The sequence below is a fragment of the Ranitomeya variabilis genome, chromosome 4 (genome assembly GCF_051348905.1).
Source record: "Ranitomeya variabilis isolate aRanVar5 chromosome 4, aRanVar5.hap1, whole genome shotgun sequence".
In the NCBI taxonomy this organism is placed as follows: domain Eukaryota; kingdom Metazoa; phylum Chordata; class Amphibia; order Anura; family Dendrobatidae; genus Ranitomeya; species Ranitomeya variabilis.
In genome coordinates this window covers 257,819,406-257,842,009 of record NC_135235.1, presented here as the reverse complement: position 1 = coordinate 257,842,009, position 22,604 = coordinate 257,819,406, and the positions used below count along the sequence as shown (strand labels likewise).

General features: G+C 46.4%; 1 protein-coding gene across 2 annotated transcripts in view; it reads left to right on the top strand.

The window, feature by feature from the left end:
- CTNNBIP1 (catenin beta interacting protein 1) overlaps nt 1-14,045 on the top strand; it is a 28,717-nt gene extending 14,672 nt beyond the window's left edge. For both annotated transcript variants that reach the window (XM_077249646.1, XM_077249647.1), the window contains exons 2-5: nt 2,579-2,632; nt 4,333-4,445; nt 4,564-4,654; nt 11,190-14,045. In XM_077249646.1, the coding sequence (XP_077105761.1) occupies nt 4,350-4,445; nt 4,564-4,654; nt 11,190-11,248 (246 nt within the window). In that variant the 5' untranslated portion in view covers nt 2,579-2,632; nt 4,333-4,349 and the 3' untranslated portion in view covers nt 11,249-14,045. The remainder of the gene's footprint in view (nt 1-2,578; nt 2,633-4,332; nt 4,446-4,563; nt 4,655-11,189) is intronic.
- Nucleotides 14,046-22,604: the final 8,559 nt, after the last annotated feature.

The following is a 22,604-nucleotide window of genomic DNA, read 5'->3' as shown; positions in this document are numbered from 1 at the left end:
ATGTGCTCAATCAAATTCAGGTCTGGGGAACGGGCGGGCCAGTCCATAGCTTCAATGCCTTCATCTTGCAGGAACTGCTGACACACTCCAGCCACATGAGGTCTGGCATAGTCCTGCATTAGGAGGAACCCAGGGCCAACCGCACCAGAATATGGTCTCACAAGGGGTCTGAGGATCTCATCTCGGGACCTAATGGCAGTCAGGCTACCTCTGGTGAGCACATGGAGGGCTGTGCTGCCCTCCCAAAGAAATGCCACCCCACGCCATTACTGACCCACTGCCAAACCGGTCATGCTGAAGGATGTTGCAGGCAGATCGCTCTCCACGGCGTCTCCAGACTCTGTCACGTCTGTCACGTGCTCAGCGTGAACCTGCTGTCATCCATGAAGAGCACAGGGCGCCAGTGTTTCAGGCGCGACCTGGACCAAAAAAGGGGAGGTTTCTGATTAGATCAGCTACTTTACAATTGGGTAGTTTTTTGCAGTTTTGTTTTTTCCTCATTTTCTTCCAAAGGCCGTGACATCTTATTTTCCCATCTCCATAGCACTTTGAGGACTTCGTTTGCAGGACAGGTTCCAGCTTTGAATGACACCCTTCATTTTAACATGCACCGCACTGGAAAAAAGAAGAGTGTGCAATGTCATCGGTGGCGCTCGTCTCCCATTCTAGAAGTGACGGCACCAAGGGCCCATTTGATTGCATTCTACGCTTTGCATAAGTAAAAATGTAGGACCTGAGGGTCAGATCCTGGCAGCAGACTGGCATACTGTCATCAGCGCTGTCACTCGTACAGACAGCTGATGTCTTTCACCAGGGCAGAGGATTCGGCTCCGCAGCTGCCCGTAACTCAAGCTCATCCTGAGGATGGAGGTCTTCATTTCCAGTAGGAAGCTATGGGTCACTTACATATTCTTCTTCTAGAGGATGGGCTCGTTAAGTTACACTTCTCGCAACCTCTTGCCCTGTGACATGAATGACGTGGCCCTCTCTAGGATCTTCCCATTAGGCGCAGCTAATGCTCGGCCGCTGTGCCAGACCATGTGTGGTGCCCATGAATTTGTAGACTATTCTAGGGACTCCAGGCCTGTGTGTTGTGTATTAGTGCATACCTAATATAATAACTGGACCTTGTATTTTATCTCTGTGTTCTGTTGTGCAATAATTTTCTGGCAAAGAGAATGCATGGTTTCCAGCACAGGTGTAAATATAGCCTTGGGGTCCGTGACAGCAGTGTTAACAGAGCCTCACCGTGATATTGGAAGCGTAGGGGGTCTTTGTATTTGTCAATAAAGACTTTATTAAGAACCCTATAAAAAAAAAAAGTTTTGCAACTTTATTTTCTTTTTCATACCGTTTGCTGCAATTGTGTCCAGTCAATGACCTGAGGGAAAACAGGGATTTGCTGAACAGTAGGAGATCTGATAATATAGTAACCGCTGCAGCCAATCTCTGGCCACAGTGGTCTTATGCTTTATGGCGATTGTCATATTAGGGCTCATTCACACGTCGTTTATTATTAATGTACAAGAAAAACTGATCCCCAGTCCGAGTTTGGTGCAAATTTCATCATCTGTTCTCGTACGTGTGTGTGTGTGTGTGTGTGTGTGTGTGTGTGTGTGTGTGTGTGTGTGTGTGTGTGTGTGTGTGTGTGTGTGTGTGTGTGTGTGTGTGTGTGTCTATCTGTCTATCTATCTATAATTTTTTTTTTTCTTCGAAAAACAGGAGCAGCACACCGTGATCTGTGGGGAAAAATGGAACTTTTATTTAGCTCATGACAGCGACGTTTTGGTTCGGACAAATGAAACTTTAAAAAAAAATATATATATATATTATATTTCATTTACGTTATTTTTTGAGTCAGATCTTTGAACAGCCTTATTCACTATTACTGGTGGTTTGTGGAGTCTTTATTATCTGTACATGTCTGCACTTAATTGTAAGGTGCTGCAGAATGTCATAGAAGTAAAATTATGACTGTGTTTTGTACAATGTGGTTGGATGTGTGTTTGAGGATTCTTACGACTGATGAATAGCCTTCATGGTTATATTCCATGACTGCGAGCAGAGAAATGGAAATCTTAGGAGTTTTTTGCTGATACATTAATTTTCCTTTACAATACTCCTCTTAGTGATGAGATCTGCGGGCCGAGGGGACGGGCTGGTGAATGTGATCTGCGGACCGAGGGGACAGGCGGATTCTTAGGCTGCCGGACAGCTGCCATCAGAACTGTAATTCAAGAAGCGATATGAGAAATGTGTCACCATAAGAGCTGAATGTATGGACGTCTCCAGTCCTGGGGGATCTCCTTCACCAGCAGGAATAACCTCTTGTGGGAAGGTCGTTGGTTTTGTGCCACCATATAACATAGGGGGGATCGACCCCCGCTCCAGTGACTGCCTGTCCTGTATGTGACACAGTGCTGCATTTACTGTTTAACCCTTGCTGCAGATTGCCCTGTCTGTAATAGGGACTTTGCGACTTCCTGTGCTTTGTGAAGTACTGATGTCTTTGGGGGATACTTGAGGGTTTTAGTCCTGTTATGTAGTTTTACCAACATTTTGAATTTTTCTTTTGCAGGGTCCCCTCCATACCATCCTACTGGCTGCACCTAGAAGACCCATCAGGAAAGAGGTATGTCTACACGATTCCACCAGAACTCATGTACATGAAAGGGAACCTGTAACCTCTAAAAATATTGTTACACTACTGTATAATAACACGTCCTAGTACTATGTGATAAAACATCCCATAGCACTCGGCCTAGTGTTACACTATGGTGCTGCTCACATCTGCGATTATTTTCTCATGACGATTCAGCAACATGTTGCGATTGGCAACGAAACTCGGTTCACACACCCATACAAGACTATGGATGCTAGTGAAACACCGGACCGCGCTCGGATGTCAGCCCAGTGCAGTCCGACATACAGCGCAGCGAGTCAGGCCATGGAGGAGATGGAGAAATTACTTTCTCCGTAGCTGTGCCCTGATCCTGTAGTGCAAGAGGATCGGAGCTCTGACACTCAGCTCACAGCAGAGCATGAGCCCAATGTCATTAGCATATTGCATCTGATGCCAGACGCTGGTGTGATGCCAGACGCTGGTGTGATTCCAGCCTTACAATGATACTCGGCCACCATGCTGATAGTGCGGCTATCTGGAGAAAATGAACTTTTATCCTCCTGGGAGCCGCTGCTTCCAGTCCCAGTGATGAGGCCGGAGCGGCTACAGCCACCGCTCACTATACTGTGAGCCACGGCACTCTGACATCTGTGCAAATCGAGTTGTTAACATGTCGGGCACACCCGCAGCATACTGATGGTGGGTGAGTACTATGGCCGCCTATAGGACTGAAAGGAGAAAAAAAAAATCCTGCATAAGGCTACTTTGCCACTGAGCTGTTTGGTGAGTTTTTGATGTTGTAGATTTTCTGCACCCATTATGTAGGATCGGTTACTTGCATTTAAAAAAAAAATTAATAAATAAATAAAAAATACAGCGTGAAAAACTCATCGTTGGAACGTAGCCTGAATCTGATATTTTTTGTTTTTTTGTAATTGCACTGATCTTAAGAATCATGTTATGGGGTCATTTTTATTACACAGTGAACGCCGTTAATACAAAACTAAAAAAAAAAAAAAAAAAATTGTGTAATTGCTGTTTGTTTTTTTTTGCTTTTGCTTTTTCCTCTCAAAGTCTCTCCATTTGGATTTTTTTTTTCTGCTTTCCAGTACGTTGTCCTGTTTTGGTTATAGGGACAGAAAAATAAATCAAGTTATGGCTGCACCCTTAGAGGGGGGTTTAGAACAGAGCCTTGTCTATAAGCTGTGGGGCGTCGGGTGGTCCCCGAGTTTGCGGTCTGAGGCCTTTACTAGATGTCAGTATTAGACATGATAACACTGCCATCTTGTGGTGATAAATGGCAGTGCGGCTGTGTCTGCTCCCACCTACCAGACTGAAGAAAAGGACAGCGCCACACCGGATAGTGAAAAGCAGCTCACATATTTATTCTGCCTTCTGCGGCAACGTTTCGGTCCGAAGACCTTTGTCAAGCCTTGACAAAGGTCTTCGGACCGAAACGTTGCCGCAGAAAGCAGAATAAATATGTGAGCTGCTTTTCACTATCCGGTGTGGCGCTGTCCTTTTCTTCAGTCTGGATTTGGATGTTCTATCTGGGATGGACCCCCTGGCGAGGACGTGCGCCCTGATGTCCATAGAGACTATATAATTATAGGGTGCGGCTTTACTGCTTTTTTTGTAACTTGCTCCCACCTACCATCACTATGTACACGAGTATTGTCTTTTACGTGATGGCTTGCGTTTTCTTCCAGGGAGCAGGGCAGGGGGTATGAACCGTGAGGGGGCCCCCGGGAAGAGTCCGGATGAGATGTATGTTCAGCAGAAGGTGCGGGTCTTACTCATGCTGCGGAAGATGGGCTCCAATGTGAGTATTTGTTTCATGCAGTGGGAGTACCACTGATGGCTGTAGGTGCTGTTGTATATAGTTACTCAGATATCCGGATTCACAGTGATATATTTGTTGGTTATTTTTTTTCATGTAGTTGACGCCCAGTGAAGAGGCGTTCCTGCGGACATATGCCGGAGTGGTCAACAGCCAGCTTAGTCAGCTTCCTCAGCACTCGATCGATCAAGGTACGTGCGACACAACGCCAATAGTGGGAGCGCAGTGTCTGCCCTCACACCATCATGGCCCTAACGATGTCCTCACCTGTTTTTTTTTTTTTTGTTTTTTTTTTGTTAATTCTTACTTTGTATTAATAATACCCAATAGTAATTATGTGTTATGCAATTTTATTATTAATTTTATTTTTTTTAAACAGATGCAAATAATATAATTTTAACAACTCCCCCATAACCCTGCCCCGTCTGGTCATCCTATGCAATTATTAGATTAAAGAGGTTTCCCCACGTTAGGCATTGTGTGAATCTATTTTATTGAAACATGTAATGAGCATGTGCAAATGTCATGAACTGGAGGAGAAGGTGAGCTGCGACACCACCTATTTTGGATAGTTTATTGTATGTTTTCAGTCACTGCACAGGAGGAGGAGGTGAGCTGTGACATCACCTATTGTGAATGGTGGATCCTGTGTTATCTACTGTATATAGAGGTGTTATCAGTCATTGTACAGGAGGAGGAGGTGAGCTGTGACATCCTCTATTGTGAATGGTGGATCCTGTTATCTATCTATATATATAATTGTCTAAGGGTTTTTCCGTCTGTCTGTCTGTCCTGGAAATCCCGCGTCTCTGATTGGTCGAGGCCGCCAGGCCTCGACCAATCAGCGACGGGCACAGCATGGCGACGATGATGTCATAAAGGTTGCCTCGACCAATCAGCGACGGGCACAGTCTGCCGTGAATTCGCCTCGACCAATCAGCGACGGGCACAGTATCGACGTAGATGTCATAATGGTTGCCATGGCGACGATGATGTCATAAAGGTTGCCTCGACCAATCAGTGACGGGCACAGTCTGCCGCGAATTCTGGAATCCTCATTGTCCATATACTACGGGGACATGCGTATTCTAGAATACCCGATGCGTTAGAATCGGGCCACAATCTAGTCTACTATATATAGAGGTGTTATCAGTCATTGCACAGGAGGAGGAGGTGAGCTGTGACATCACCTATTGTGAATGGTGGATCCTGTATTATCTACTGTATATAGAGGTGTTATCAGTCATTGTACAGGAGGAGGAGGTGAGATGTGACATCTATCGTGAATGGTGGATCCTGTTATCTACTATATATAGAGGTGTTATCAATTATGATCCTGGCTGTGATGATGACGCTGTTAATATTAAAAAAAAAAAAAAAACATAGGACTTATGAGTCTAAGCTTGCCCAAATTGCCAGTGTGAAAACTGCATTTTCTGTTGTTTTTTCTCATATAGATCATATGAAAAAAAAAAAAAAACTTTTTAACTTTAAAAATTAGATGTAAACAATAGTTTGTTTCCTGATGAAACGTTCCCTTTTCATCTCTAATTTCACCTGTCAATAGTGACTGTGGCATTTAAGCAGTTAGAAAGGCAGGGTGTGATTCCCTTTTGTTACTTACTGCGCCTTCATGACAAACTGCGGGTCGATCACATAAATTATCATTGCAGTGGATGCCTATTGAAGCCCCCATCTGTCCCATATGTGTACACTGATGAAGCCCCCTGCGCCTTCGCTTCATAGGAGATACTGCGGTTCTGCATTCTAATGCAAAATTATATATCACAATACGTTCCGCAAAAAGATCGGAGCCATCTCGTGACGCAGATATTTTTAATGTGCGCGCTTCACACCTTGGTTATAATCGGTGTTGTGCTGCCGATCTGTTACTGATACTTCTGTGTGCATTGTGAACAGGTGAGCGGCATTTGTATTTTGTGCAGTGTAAGCCCAGCTTTCGTCCGCAGACTGTTCTCGTCCAGCGATGTGTTAAGGGTGTCTTCTCTGTTATAAGAATTGCAATATGTCACCTAGTCCACCTGCGTTCTGATGGAGGGTCGTCGATGAGCGGCTGTAGTGGAGTCGGGGTACCTCCAGCAGTTAACTTGTGATATGGCAGCAGTTCTTTCTTTTTTGTTTTTACTTGTTCTGACCACCAGGTGTCGCCGCAGCACCCAGCATGGATCAGGCGGCGATCACTCATCATGTCGCTGTCCTCCCTTGCTCTGGGCGTGCTTCTTGGATTTTCTGCTGACGCACAATTATACAAGTTGCTGCTACTGAAGGAATCTGCTTGTACCTGAATGTGAATGTTTTATAGAGTGAGACTATAATCCGGCAGCGGATGTTGGATCTAGTCACCGCTGCGTAGGTCGTATACAATAAAACAGTCGATTAGCGATGACTGTCTGGGGAGTAGATTGTGCTAATTATTTAGATGTTCTCATAGCCTAAAATGTAGTATAAGACTGACGGAGGACGGCCTGGTAACGATGTCTGGGAATTGCATCACTGTGCTTGTGTCGGAGTTTAATTAAGAAAGTGCAATTAACTGGCCCGGGCCTATGCATCTCGACACATTTTAATTAACTGCAACCAGTGGCTTATGTACAATGTCCTGACGTGTGACGGAGGCAGTCAGCTGTGATGCCACCTGAGCCAGGTAACCGGTCTGCAGGGTTATGTCAGCCCCTGTGGGAATAGGGAGATTACGGTATATGTCTATATGCAGACAAATAGATAAAAATCTGACCGTTTTGTGTTCCCAGGTCATACGCAGAGCTATTAAACTGATCTTCCTGCTTTATTGTCTCCACCCCAGTCTTTGACAGGCTGCATTGGTGATATCACAACTGCAGCGAATGACCGCTGCAACCAGTCACTAGGCTCAGAGATGCCGTTCTGACTACAACACTATCACTGTTGAGCCCAGTGATTGGCTGCAGTGGTCACGTTGCAATGTTACTGTTGCAGCCAGTGAACAAACTCTAGAACAGCGGTGGTTCTGAGTCAGTAGCAGAAGACACTGTCCAGAGGTGACCAGCTAACATGCATAAGGGGTCTCAGATCTCTCCTGCAGTAGCAGATATAGGGAAGGATTGGGCATGTTGATTCTCAATATGACTGATCGATTTATTCTCCGATGCGCTAAGCCTCCGCTAGAGATGTCAGAAAACATGCTCACTCGCGATGATGCTGAGCGAGCATGAATATGGGAGTAGAATATTAAATATTGGGGGTCTTTGTATATTTGTGGAATAGTTTCTGCAGTTATTGAATTGACTTTAAGATGAAGTGAGCAACGTGTCCCCCTAGAGGGCAGGATGCGTCATCACACTCCGGTCCTATTCGCTTGGGCGAGATTACGTAGAGTCGCTTTCACCCTCCCCGAGATGTTCTGCTTTCTACAAAGTGAAATGAAAACTGCGAACTGCAGACACAAAACTCAATGCCGTGGTCAAGGGCAGCGATGAGGAGACAACACTGTGCAGTCAGAACAACGACACTGACTTTTAAAGGAACCCCGCTCCCTAGATAATGATGAAGCCCTCCAGCTGCTGCAGGACCCCATGTCCCAGCATGCTCCTACCAGCCAGAGGATGAGACTTCCCATTCGTCAGCGGATGTCCAAGGATGACCTATAAGTATTTAATAGGATTAGATAGCTCTAAGGGATTTTCATGTCAAGCTTTACCCCTTATTAATAATCCTCCTTGATCTGACCAGAGCTTCACTACTTATGTGCAGGACTTGGCCTGTTGTACCACATGCAACCACAAGGTGGCAGAAGCAACACCCCCATGTCTTATCAATTCCCCAATCTGATATTTGCAGGGCCCTTTCTATCCTGCACCTCACACTTGATGCATAGATAGAGATTTCTAAACTGTTCTTCCTGCCTGAAGCATTTGTTGCCTGTCCATTAGATAAATGGAAAATGCTAAGTGAGTTGGTTCCCACCAAGGGAACCCCACCGAACACCAAAATGTGGAATTGTAGGCCCCTGTTCCAGCTACAGGATGCTGCTCCATTCAGACCCCTCCTTATAATTACCATCTTAGAATAATAGAGCAAGGGACCCTTTATTCTGGAGGTCCCTGTTGTTGGACCACCACTGATCTAGTATTTATCATCCATTCAGTCAGCAGTTATAAAGGAGTTTTAAATGTATCACCGTATGCCGAGCTTCATCCAAAATTCTACAAGAAAAAAAAAAAAAAAAACTGCAAAAAAATATATCTAAAACTTTGCAAGAAATGTAATGAAAATGTAAAAAAAAATTCCAGCAGATTTTATACACAATTCTGCAAAAAAAAACATTAATTTACCTCTCCAGCGTGTGATCAGCTCAATGTTATTAATAGTCTCTTTGGATGAAAGTTTGTAAAGAAAAAAAAAAGAAAATAAAATGGAGCAGATGGCGTGTGGGGTGTAGGGTGGCGGCTGTGTGGGAGGACCTGTCACTCGGCTTCTCCAGGATCTGCGCTGCCTCCTCACGTTCTGCACCTTCACAGTACGTTACCAGTAATAGACTGCACGCACGTCTTCTCCCAGTTTATTGCTGCCACCGAGGGTCTGGCTTCATGTACAGGAGTGGATCCGGCAGGTTCTCTCTTTTTGGATCTAAAGTGTTTAAGATTGTTTTCCCCAAATCTGCATTCAGCGGATACCACCCAAAGCAAAATGGTAAAATCCGCCACATGTACGCATAAGAATAAGCGCGCTCAGATTTCTGCTGCATGTGAACGGGGTTTTTGAAAACCCGTCGACAAGTACATTTATGTACATTTCTGCAAATTTGCAATTTTTATTTGCAAAGCCTGACCATGATCTTAGATTTGCATTTTATGGGGATGGCTTGCAATATCCTGGTCCCAATTTTTCTCTGTAGTGGGATGAGGTGTCCTTCCCCGGTCAACATAATCTCCAGCCGTATACAAGCCTCGTGTTGGACACAGAGGAGCTGGCACTCTGATCCGCTTCTACCCGGTGACTACAGGCTGAGGTTACACCCCGGATTATTGCATCTTTGTGACTCTGAGATAGAACTGTGGCCCCGGCATGAGGAGTTTGCAGATGCTGGGAGTTGTAGTGACAGCAGGAATGCTCGAGGTTGTATTGAAAGCCAGTGTACGACCAGACGTGTTACGTGATTTTTTACGCCTTTTCTTTTCCTGTAAGGTGAAGATGGCGCTGCTGCCCGGAGTCGTAAAAGCTCCCAATGTATTAACATTTTGCACAATTTTCAGCCCAAATCTTTGTTGCACATATTCACCAGCCATAAGGTGGCGCAGAAAGGAGCAAGCACTAAAAGCTGTTATTCTATCCTCCCCGGCCAAATGGCGTATAATTCTGCATTGCTGTGGCCCTGCACCTTCTCTTATTTTTGATCATATGCCTGAAGGTCAGAGCAGGCTTTATATTTTTGAACCAGGAGGCTCTGGATGAGAAGAGGTCTCCCTGTGCATTAATGCAAAATGGGGCCATAAAGGGAACTTGTTTCATAAAGGAAACACAAACTGTGACCCGGCAGCAGCGGTGATGTTCCCGGAGATGTCCCCGCTTTCTTGCCTGGTGCTGGGGTCATTGTGGCGCATTAATCAGGCCGTCTGCTGAATCCTCTGTAATTCTCCGTCCTCATTAGGTATCCAAACGTCAACCTGCAGCTTTCCGTGCCCTCCCGGCTTATCCGTCCGTCACCATGGTAACTGGAGAGAGCGGTCTCCTCGCTCTGCTGGTAAGGGAGGCAGCTCCCTGTAGGATTGTGATGGGGGATTATTAAAGCGCTGGTTCTTGGCACATCCCCTCGACTGTCGGCGCGCACACAGCCTGAAATACAAAGCCGCAGAGAAGCTGCACGGCTCTTTGATATGATATGATGTGAATTGCATTTCTCCGGCAGTGAAGGTGGTTGCAGTCGGGCATCTTAATTGGCATAGCGGCTACTGTTATCAGTACGTAGTGCAGGCATCCTGTGCATGTGTATACCATAAATGCCGATGTAGCAGAGCTCAGCGTGTCTCTGGATTATGAAGAAGGCTACAGACATGACAATCTTCCCATTTGACAATCATTACATGCGCTGTCTTGGCTCCATGTTACGATCCACAACCTTATTCCTTGTGGAATTTCTGCAGCTTTTACCTGCGGTGTAAGTTGCGTGTGACTGCGGCTCAGATGTAATTTGTGTTTTTTTGCATCTATAAAATATTGATGTGTAAAATATTGATCCTTGTATTGAGGTACGTCACTGTGTAGCCTAAGGGAATGGGCAACATGGCGACTTTGGTCATGACACGAGGCAAACGTCACAGCATAAGGTACATGAATGTGGTCACATCATGCCAAGTTACTGCAAGCAGACGCGCTCTGAACAAAATCCTGCAAACTGGCAGCAATGTGACCACATTCACCATGACGCTCTGCACATTGCAAGCTTTGGCCGACACAATATTTGTCACTTTGTAAAACCAGCATTAAATGGCAGCAACCTCATGGCTCCTCAAAGTCTTAGACGGGAGGCAGACGTCACGTGCCCAGCATATGCAAAGCAATGCTGATGCGTTTCAGTCCCCGTCGGGATCTTGCTATGACAAACCGTCGGTCAGAATTGGGGACATCTAACAGCTGATGTCACACAGTGGTCACTGCTGATACTTCTTAGACTAATCGTTAGGATCGTAGTTGATTCTTTAGTTTTTACCTTCCATCTTTCTCTTGCAGGTGCTGAGGACGTGGTGATGGCGTTCTCCAGGTCAGAGGCAGAAGATCGAAGGCAGTAACAGCGTAGCTGCCATTGCCAAATCCCAGAGCACAGATGGTTGAGGTGGAGGTGCCCCGGTGTTCTCCTCCTCATCCTCCTCCCGCCAACTCTACAGTTTCTCCCAAGTTTCTAATATGATTTAATTTCATCCTTCTACTTTTAAGACTCCCCACTGGTGGCTGACTTACAGAAATGACCAAGACAACATGGCGGCCTGCCACACGGAGAGCGGACTTTCTTCGCCAGCAGAAGCATTTTCCTTCCTATGTTGATGTTTTGGGGGGGTTTTTTGCCATCACTCCTGTTTCTAAAATGAGAGGTCGGTCCACACTCTCGCCTGATTTCTGCGGTGGGGTCGGCGGCTGCTGAGGTCTGTGCTCCGCGTCGGATTCGCTTGTACAGACTTTTAGGTTCATATTGTAATTTTCTTTTTTAATTATTGATGTCAGCGCTTTGGCTGTTACACTGTGTTTTTTTTGACTTGAAAGAAGTAAGCTTTTGCAGTATTTATTACCAGTGTGGGGGAGGGCGATGTATGTGCTTCTGTCCTGATTTATCTTACATTGGAAGCACAAGAAAATGGATTCTTAGATATTTACTTTTTTTAATATTTCTTTTGTCTGACGTTAGGGATGCAGAGTCTGAAAAGAGGGATGGGTGGGCTGCTTCACTTTATTCTTTATATGTTCCATCTTGTGCCATATGTGTAGCGGTGCCGCACCGCCCGTCAGACCAGATGGTGGCAGCCGGCCGCTATCTCAGCTAGACTGACATTCAGTTATTTGTTGGTGGTCTCGCTGAGGCATGAGGTGGGGCGTGCCTCCTACTCCATTAATGTGATCAAGGAATGGTTAGGTTTCATGGATTCTGCCCATGGGAATAATCCAGTCCTAGGAATGCCCTGTATGTATTGGATTATTTACAAGGTGTCCTGGTAGGTCTGGGGTGTAGGTGTAGGTGCAGGAGGTGGATATGGAGAGCAATTACGCAATTTTATCCACATGATGAATAAATAAATCTGCAGCATAAAGTTACATCCTGTGGATTTGAAGGAAACAGCAGAATAATTACTGCGGTGGGTTTTCATGGTTTATTGCAAATGAAAAAGGTGCAAGAAATCTGCAGCATTTGTGTACTAAAGTCCTTGATAGGGGGTGTATGGATGTAGCCGTGAAAGGGTTCTCCATCACCGTTCACCTCCACATCCAGAGGTAAGAGGCGTTACATCAGAGACACGGAATATGATGCATGTACGGTCCTGGACGGTATCTGCGTCCCCAATACAAATGTGAGCTGTCCCTTTATGCTGCCCTTAGTCAGAGGCTGCAGGATCGGCCCTAAGTTTATTTCTCACTGTATATGAGCCTGTGGCTGATAGAACCCATCTTTAGCATATTCACCAAGTGTTTATTTGGACCATGCCCCTTATTTCTCCTCTCACAGTCCTATATTTGTATCAGTCACCTGAGCCCCTTATTTTATATAATGACCATAAAGAAGATAATGATGATCTCATCATCCTTGGTAGGAACGGAACGTCTTATAAATGTCTGGTGCAGCCTTCCCGACCTTAACAGCATTCCTGTTCACAATGGGATCAGCTGATTTCCTTTCCGATGCTTTTTCTTATAACTGGATTCTTGTTTACAGGGTCCCTGATGCCGTATGAGATGTGAGGTGTTATCTGCTGGGTGGGGGGATCTATGCACTCGATGGGGGGGGTCTCCTGTGAGCTACAACCCACAGTTGGATCTAAAGTGAAGAGACCATGATGCTTTATAAAGCATGGAAACGCCCCGTTGTGGTCCGTAGCATGTAGGACGACTGGTGTTGCAGCCATAATACCGACCCTACAGATATACTGCCATACAGCACCGGCCTCTGCTGGAGCCCAAGGGGACTGTGATGCACATTCAGTAAAGCCACCTTTGCATAAAGCGGGGTCCCTGCTCACAGACCCTCCCTCACAGATGTGATCTGCATATACGTGACCTATCGTTATAGATGAGAAACTACTCCATTTGTGTTTACAGCAATATTTTCTTTCCTCGTTTGTGGTAAAAACTTTCTGTGCCTCCTACAGACAGTACACATGATGGCAGCTGGATCCGTGTGTGCCGACTACCTTCCAGCATCCCCGCGCTTCTTCTGATGAGTAGGGCCGGTGTGATGCCAAGCGTGTGCTGAGGCCTTCCTCCTCATCAGTAGAGGTGTAGGTAGTAGGAGGTGTGCAGGACTTGCTAAGGTGGCCGCCGCCACATCAGAATCCTGCTAATTATTTTTCTGAACTCTACATCCAGGCAATCATTGGGCTACTAGATGAGCTCCTCCCCCTGGACTGCTTGTGCTGTAGCTCTACCCCCTGACTACGTAAAATTAAAATTCTCATTCCAAGAAGTCAGGTGGCATTCAAGCTCTTTGAATGTTTTTTGTTTGGCTTGCTGCTTCTTAAAGGCTAGGCTTAGATGTAGGCTCACAGAGAGACAGGGTTCCTTTAAGAATAAGTGGAGCCTTATTTTAGAATTTAATGCATATAAAATCCTAATCTGGAGACGCCCCCCTCCACAGCACCTCGTACCTCAATGATGTCACAAGCCCTGACTGAATGGTCTTCACCGCTATTGGTCCTGCCGGTCATTGATGTGATCCCCCTGCTCTGATGGAGGGTCCACGTCTCCTCCCAGTGCTGATGTCTCGTATTCTTAGAGCAGATCCTCCATCTCTTCTCCAACCTGATGTTTGCACAATGACAAACAGCGCGTCCTGCCTACCGATCAGTGTAAATCTCAACAAGACAACATGACTCTTGCTTTTAATCTTCCCGTGTACACTGGTCTTATTTACTGCAAGTGGTCATGTATGCGGAGTATGATGGGGGTGGGTACAGCGGAAACCAGGGGATGCATGGTAAACATAATCCATAAGAGGGAGGACCCTGCTCACAAGCGCTCAAATGTATATGCACCTACATAATATATAACGGTATGTGCCACCCACAGCCCAGCTCCAGGGGCTTCTCTGTGCTCCTATCCTACAGCCAGAGACATTAATATGGAGTCGGCCTCTGCAGATATAACGGCTCCGCTCTTCTGGGAAGACTTTCTATCAGTATTTGGATGCTTCTGTGGAATTTTTGCCCCTTCATCCAGAATAGCATATGTCAGACCCTGATGTTGGGGGTGGGGAGGTCAGGCTCATAATCTCCATTATGGGTGTTGGATGGGGTCCAGGTTCTGTGCGGTGCGTCATTTTCTTCCACCAAACTCCCCCTCTATGTCTGTATGAACCTTGTACACTGAGCACAGTCATGGGGAACGGAAAAGGGTCATCGCCAAACTGTTCCCACAAAGCTGGAAGCTACAATTGTCCAATCCTGGATTACAAGCCCATAGTGTCATTCTCCTCCACCACCTGTACAGGGGGCACAATGCAGTTGGGGGGTAACGTTCTCCCGGAATCACCAAACCCAGACTCCTCCATCAGATGCGGATAGAGAAGTGTGATCCGTCACTGCACAGAACACGTCTCCTCCAGAGTCCAGTGGTGGCAGCTTTACACCACCCCATCCGACGCTCAGCATTGTGCTTGGTGATATACGGCTGCATGCAGGACCGCACTGGTATCAGTGAGCTCTGCCCCATTGGCTGATCTCTCACATATTAGTAATGGCAGGTGGCATGGGGGTGGGTTTCAAGGAGTTGGATGTAATACACTGGGGGTGAGGCGGCCATATTTTCTGGAGTATTGCATTTAAAGGAAATGATTCAGCATAAGAGTGGGAAATTCACATTACAATATGACAGCCAAAAGCTGGCTATATACTACTCTCTCCCACATCTGCAGTTTGGTGGCACCACAGTACAGATTAGATGATCGACGACCATCATTAATGTTTATGGCCACTTAACCAAAATTTCAAAATAATCTCTGCCTGCTGTCAATGAGTAGAAGCATGCGTTTCTTTCTTTTCTTTACAACCAGACTGATTAGTCCTGTTCTTATATTCTTTCATTTGAAAAAATCTGCTTTTTATAATATTGCACAAAAGGGGTCCCATTAGAACTCGCCAGGTTCATAGTCTTCCTAGTATGTAGAGGAGATTGGCATGGCTACTGTGAGTCAGTACAATCTCCATACGTTGCCACAGAATATGTTGCCACTATAAAAGTGTGGTGCTATGGGTTCTCAGTTTTGCTCTTTGGTTCGTGCATGGCCGAGAGAAATCTCCAATGTATTTCTTCTGATTCACCATCGATCGCACTCTCAGCGGCTGACTGTTTTCCGGTCCTTGCCTTTCGCACACAGTGGGGGTGACTCTGTCATGGGCGGATTTAGATTGCAGGGACAAGTATTATCTCAGCACTGCCAATGACTAATCCTGCACTCACCTGCTTCCCCTGGGGTGGCTTCTTCTTACAGTCTGGTGATGCAAGCAGGTTACTTTCCTGTTGCTGAAAGGCAAAACTCAAGGAGAAAAATAATAAATCTGGAGCCTGAATGTGAAGTGTCCACGCAGAGGTTTCCATGCGATCTCTGGTTTATACACTAAGGGTAGACATAATAAAATGTGTCCCAGAATTTTCTGCATGTAACTTTATTTTACATTTTACCTTTGCCACAAATGAGAAATGTAATGCCAAAACTACAACAAAGGTGGACATGTAGAAAGCCAGAGGGATAGAGACCGACCAGCTGCAGACTAATATGATGGAGGCCCCTATACCGACGACCCGTCGTGACCGGGACTTCACATTTCTCTGCAGCAAATCCTGAGCTTTGTTCATCCCACAGATGAACGATAGGGTTGACATTTTGCAATTTTGAATCATCACCTTGATCTCTTATGTTCCACATAATTAATCACTATCTGCTGAAATAGACGAGACGCTATCATTAGAGAATCGCGATGCAGTACCATGTGTATATAGGTGGTACGCGTCATCCCCATGATGCCAACAGAACATTGCACTATCGTGCAAAACGTTGTCCATCACTTTGTTTCCCCCAAAGTCCATGAGGGAAAACGATTCATGAGACCCGACCACCTTTATCCATTGCTCCATGGGCCAGTTCTGATGCTCACATACCTAATGTAAGAGCTTTCACCAGTGGAGAGGAGTCCGCAACTCTCCACACCCTCTGTATACTGAGAATGCCCCACACGACCTTCCATATACCAGGAACACCCTACGAGACCCTCTGTATACCAGGAACACCTGAGACCTTCTGTATACCAGGAACACCCCGCGAGACCTTCCGTATAACGGTAGCACCCCACGAGACCCTCCGTATACTGGTAACACCCCACAAGACTCCGTATACCAGGAACACCCCACGAGGCCCTCCATAAACCCACCAGGAACACCCCACAAGACCCGCTGTATACCGGGAACACCCCACAAGAATCGGATGTGCTTTGCATCTGATCTGATCATTATCAAGTCTTATCAGCGTCAGATGAGAGTTCCTCCACCTTTGGTTACAGGTGACATTTCTGTGGCTACAGTCACTGGTGACGTGGCGATTTGCTCCATTCTCCTATTTTCATGGCTGCAGGGGCCAAGCTGTCATGTTCTCATGTGAAGGTGTGTTCTGTGTGAGCTCACAGAGTACTGACGAGTCCCGGCCTGTGCAGACAGCTGGAGCTATGGTTTCACTGTCTGGCGATATGGCTCAGCTTCTATAAAGCGGGGGGAATATTTCCAGTGCGTGATCCTATGTGAATCGGGTTTCCGAGAGGCCATAAGCCATCACATACAAAAGGCTGCTGTTCCTATACATTACGCAGCATTGTGAGCCATGTCTGAACACTTACCTGTCCTCTGCTAAACTGCACATATTCCTGTAAGAGGGCTTCACAGTAGGGTGGGAGTGAGCCGCTCCCCACAGAGTCTGGAGGAGATACGTCCTATCTCTATAATGAAAAGTTCTGCAACTTTCTGATACGTCTCATACGCGGTGTCACATACTCTGCCAACTGACGGGTCTATTAGTTACCACAAAGGTAACGAACCACTCCATACTGGGATCACCCCAAGACCCACCGTATACCAGGTACACCCCACAAGATCCATTGTATACGAGGAAGACCCATCGTATACTGGGAACACCCCACAAGACCCATCGTATACCAGGAACACCCCACAAGATCCACTGTATGCGGGGAACACCCCACAAGAATCATCGTATACAGGGAACACCCCACAAGACCCGCCGTGTACCTGGAACACCCCACAAGACCCACCGTATACCAGGAACACAGCACAAGACCCACCATTTATCGGGAACACCCCACAAGACCCGCCGTATATCGGGAACACCTGACAAGACCTTCCATATACCGGGAACACCTCACAAGATCTGCCGTATACCAGGAAAACCCCACAAGACCCTCCATATACCGGGAACACCCCACAAGACCCGCCGTATACCATGAACACCCTACGAGACCTACTGGATATGGGGAACACCCCACAATGTCCATCGAATATTGGCAACACCCTACAAGACCTGCTGTATACCGGGTTATAAGGCTTGTCCCCTCAGACATATGGTTTTCATATAGGGGTCTCCTTTTCTGGACCTCCCCTAGAAGCCATAGTAGACTCTGCTGACAAGAATCACACCAGTAGCCATTTGTTCCAGATAAAATGTTGCTTTTTGTCTAGGATTCCAGTACCAATTCTACAACGATTCGCCTTCAAATTGGAGGGGGTGCCTCATCACGGACAGCTTAATCTACATAAAACAGGGAAAACCCTTTAAACCCCGAGCCAGACACGTGCTACCAGTGTGCACAGGAACACACGGGGATGCACATGGGCTCTCACTGCGTGATCTGCAGCAATAGGGCGCGGAACGGTTTAAGACCGAGTCCTGTGGGAGCGAAGCTAAAGGGAAAACATCTAGGGGTTTATTTCTACATCAAGGATTTGAGGAAAATTTGGAACAAAATATATAACATGAAAGCAACGAGACATTTTTTATCGAATGCAAATTCCCAGAGTCTCTAAGTCCCAAGGAAGCGGCTCCACAATCAATGGCCATGTCAGGTCTGACTCCGGCCGCTTCATGTGTCCGGGGTTGCAGCTCTCGCCATCTTGCAGCTCCAGAACAAAGGACATTCCACAAGTGTAATGAGGGAGAAGGAGACGCAGAGATTTTGACTGTTGTGGGAAAAGAGCAGATGAGGGTCAGTCCTGATTCCCATAAATCAGGCGTCTGAGAAGAGCCTGATCCCTGAGAAAGCATCATGTACTGTCCCTGGCATATGGGAATGACAATAATCCCAGCACCGGGCTATGGCTGTGACTACATGTGACTGTGCCGCCTTCATGTCACGAATGGTACAAGCAGCTGCCCACTGGTGGAAGTATGACGAGAGGTCACTTCTGGCCTGGACACTGTGACGGCCCACACAAACATTCCCTGCCGGAGGTCAGAAATTAATAATACATCAGCCCTGCTATGGGGGGTGACCTCGTTAACAATTTGACAGCCCCAAATGCTGCCTGTATTGCAATTCCATCTTCATTGCAGATCAGCTCCGTACACCGTGTAGTGGCCGCTCTCGGTACTGCAGGTCAGCTCCTATAAAAGTGAATGTGTTCTGAGCTGCAGGACCAAGAATGGCCACTACAGGGTGTTTGGTGCTGTTGTGTCCAGACTTTGTACAGCAGATTGTGGAGGTGTCAGTTGTCAGACCCCCACCAGTCTCATATTGACAACCAATATCAAAACCCCTTACAGATGGATTGAAGGCTTATTATAGTAACCCGTTAGCAGAACGTTTTCATTTAGTCATTTATTTCTTCTATGCAGGGTCATGAAAATATATATGGCCGAAATTCCCATTTCTGAGCTCATGTGTGACCCATCCCCAGCCCAAACCCTCAGCGGCTGGAAAGTGACGCCCTGGCCTGAGTATATAGTGACTCATATATAGAGAGGGATGTGATTCATTTCTTGTCCGGACCCAGGACCTTCCATTAGCTCAGTCAAACCCACAGATTCTCATTCTCGATCCTCTTGTCCCTGGATTTCTAAATCAACCTCTAAAAATAAAAAAATGAGCATTGAGGAGGTCAAATAAAGAATACCCGAACGTTGAAGTGTACAGTCGCCCTGGGAGATGGTCTTTTACTCCAACCCCCTAACTGGCATTTATGATGGAATTCCAATAATCATCAATGACTGAGACCCTTAAGGTTCTAGATCAGACCTGGGCAAAGTGCGGCCCGCGGGCCATATCTGGGGGGGCAGCGGTGGCATGTGCCCCGGGCGCAGCCGGCAGAGGGGCGCAGTCGGGATGCCTAATGCGGCTGTCCGCAGTGTCTCCCCGGTGGCTGCATTCTGCCGACCCCCCCCCCCCCGTACATGCACGTATGGATATTGATGGGCCTGTGAGCCACAATGTACTTCAACTGGATGTGTGCCCAAGGACGCACATCCAGTTGAAGTTACTACTGATGTTGGCGGACCCCTCACCCACTAGCCCCGATCGTCGAGGCGACTGCGGCAACAGCGATCATTATGCTCATGTGCACAGCCCATAGTCATCCATGTAGTATAATGCACAACCCATAGTCCTCCATACACTATAATGCACAGCCCATAGTCCTCCATACAGGATAATGCACAGCCCATAGTCATTCATACAGTATAATGCGCAGCTCATAGTCCTCCATACAGTATAATGCATACCCTATTGCCTCCATGTAGTATAATGCACAGCCCATAGTCCCCCATACAGTATAGTGCACAGGCCATAGTCCGCCATACAGCATAATGCACAGCCCATAGTCCTCCATACAGGATAATTCACAGCCCATAGTCCTCCATATAGTATAATACACAGCCCTAGTCCTCCATATAGTATAATACACAGCCCATAGTCAACCATGTAGTATAGTGCACAGCCCATAGTCACCCATGTAGTAGAATGCACAGCCAATATTCCTTTATGTAGTAGTATGGCTATTGATTTTTTTTTTTTTAAAGCTCACCTTCTGTCCGCTCCCCTGCTGCATGGCCTCCTCTTGTGAATCCAATCACTGACTTCAGCATGCGATGGGGGTGCATGACATCACTGCCGTGCGCCCCAGTCATATGCATTCCTCTGATTGGCCGGCAGCATTTATTGACGCCCACGGACCCGGTGCTGCTCATCATTTTCGAACGTGTACGCCTACTGGGCATCCGAATCTCTTTTGGGGAGTTTGGACGTATGTCCAGACGGGGCCACCGAGCGTGTACTAAACGCAATGTGTAAGCATTCTAAAACATCACTGGTAATTAATTCTGCTGTAATGAGTTTGTCCTGGTCTGTAACCCTTATCCTTTCTAAGCTGGTTTAGGACCATATCAATGAGCTTAGAAGATGGCCCAGGAAAGGAAGTAAGAGTTACGGACCAGGAAGAGCTCACTGAAAAATCACTGGTAACTCGTTCTACAGTCTGCTATGTACAGTGATACACAGAGGAGCTAGAAAACGAATGGTACAAAATGTTTCATGAAACCCAATTGCAAAAGTGCTTTTTAGACAAAACTGCATACATTTAAGGGAAAAAAGCCATTGCAAAATCTATTGTAGCCAACAGAGTTTTGCTGTGTATTTTAATTATTTTCCCAGCAAGTTTGACAGTTCCGGTATCCTCATAGATGTACAGGATAACAGGACAGCATTTCTGGTATCCGTCCATAAAACCTATTGATTGCACCTTTAAATAGTCTGGCGTATCTCAAGGCCTCCAGGCCCAGGGAGAGATTGTAAGACGCTTGGTGTTAAACAGGAGGAAAAATATTTCTGAAACTTGAGCTGAAGTATTTTAAGTTCTTATCTTTTACTGGGAGAACATGGACATGAATAATGCAGCAGAACAGACTGAAATCCCTCTGACCTTCACTGCAGAAAGGAGAAATATTGTGAGCGGCTTCTTACAACGAAAAGGAAATCAAACCATTAATGTTTCTTCCACCTTCCATTCAATTACTTTAACAGCAGGATCCAAGGACCCGACGGAGCCTGAAAAGCTGAACCTGAAACATCCGTGTGCAGTAACATCCCGAAAATCCAGAATGTGCTCAACAAGTGTGATTACGCTGCCAAACCTATCACTGAATATGGAGCAATTTCCAATTATAACCTTATGACCTTGGATACTATTCATGTTAGGCCACGTTCACACGGTCAGTATTTGGTCAATAGTTTACATCAGTATTTATAAGTAGAGATGAGCGAATATGTTCGGGTTCCCTCTTATTCGGCAAGCTAACACACAGGCTCTCCATGCATGTATCGTGACTGTGAGACCGCCGCGGCACATGCAGCTGTGACGCCAATCAGCTGATCGGCTGGTGTGTTCCAGGAAGCCGGTTCCCTCTGCAGCTTATTCGGCAAGCGCCATAGCTTGCTGTATAAGAGGGAACCCGAACAAATTCGCTCACCTCTGTTTATAAGTAGAGTTGAGCGAATTTGTTCAGATTTGGTTCCGAATACGATCGGTATCGAACATTTTTTTTTTGCAATATTCGTCAAACACAGCCGAACGTCAGTAGAGTCACTGGGAGTAGAATTTACCGAATATGTTCGGAACCGATCATCAAACATACATTCGGCACAAATAGGGTAGCAATATGGCACGAATATGGCAAATTAAGATTCAGTGGCCAAATCTGAACAAATTCACTCAACTCTATTTATAAGCCAAAATCAGAAGTGGAACAATCGGAAGAAAAGTATAATAGAAACACGGCACCACTTCTGTATTCACCATCCACTCCTGGTTTTGGCTTACAAGTACAGATGTAAAATACTGACCAATACTATTAGCTGCTGTCGATGGATGCTGCATGCACTATTAACTGCTGATAATGGATACTGCATGCACTATTAACTGCTGTTGATGGATGCTGCATGCGCTATTAGACGCTGCTGATGGATGCTGCACTATTAGCTGCTGATGGATGCTGCACTATTAGCTGCTGATGGGTGCTGCATGCACTATTAGCTGATGATGGGTGCTGCATGCACGATTAGCTGCTGTTGATAGATCATGCATGCACTGTTAGCTGTTGACAGTTGATGCATGCATAACCCTACGTTCACATTTGCGGTCCGCGCCGCAGCGTCGGGCGCCGCAGCGGCGCCGCATGCGTCATGCGCCCCTATATTTAACATGGGGGCTCATGGACATGCGGCGCACTTGCGTTTTGCGCCGTATGCGTTGTGCATGCGTTTTGCGGCGTTTTTCTTTGCGTTGTGCGCTGCGGCGCCGACGCTGCGGCGCTCAACGCAAGTGTGAACGTACCCTTATTGGCTGCTGTTGGTGGATGCTGCATGCACTGTTAGCTGCTGTTGATGAATTCTGAATGCA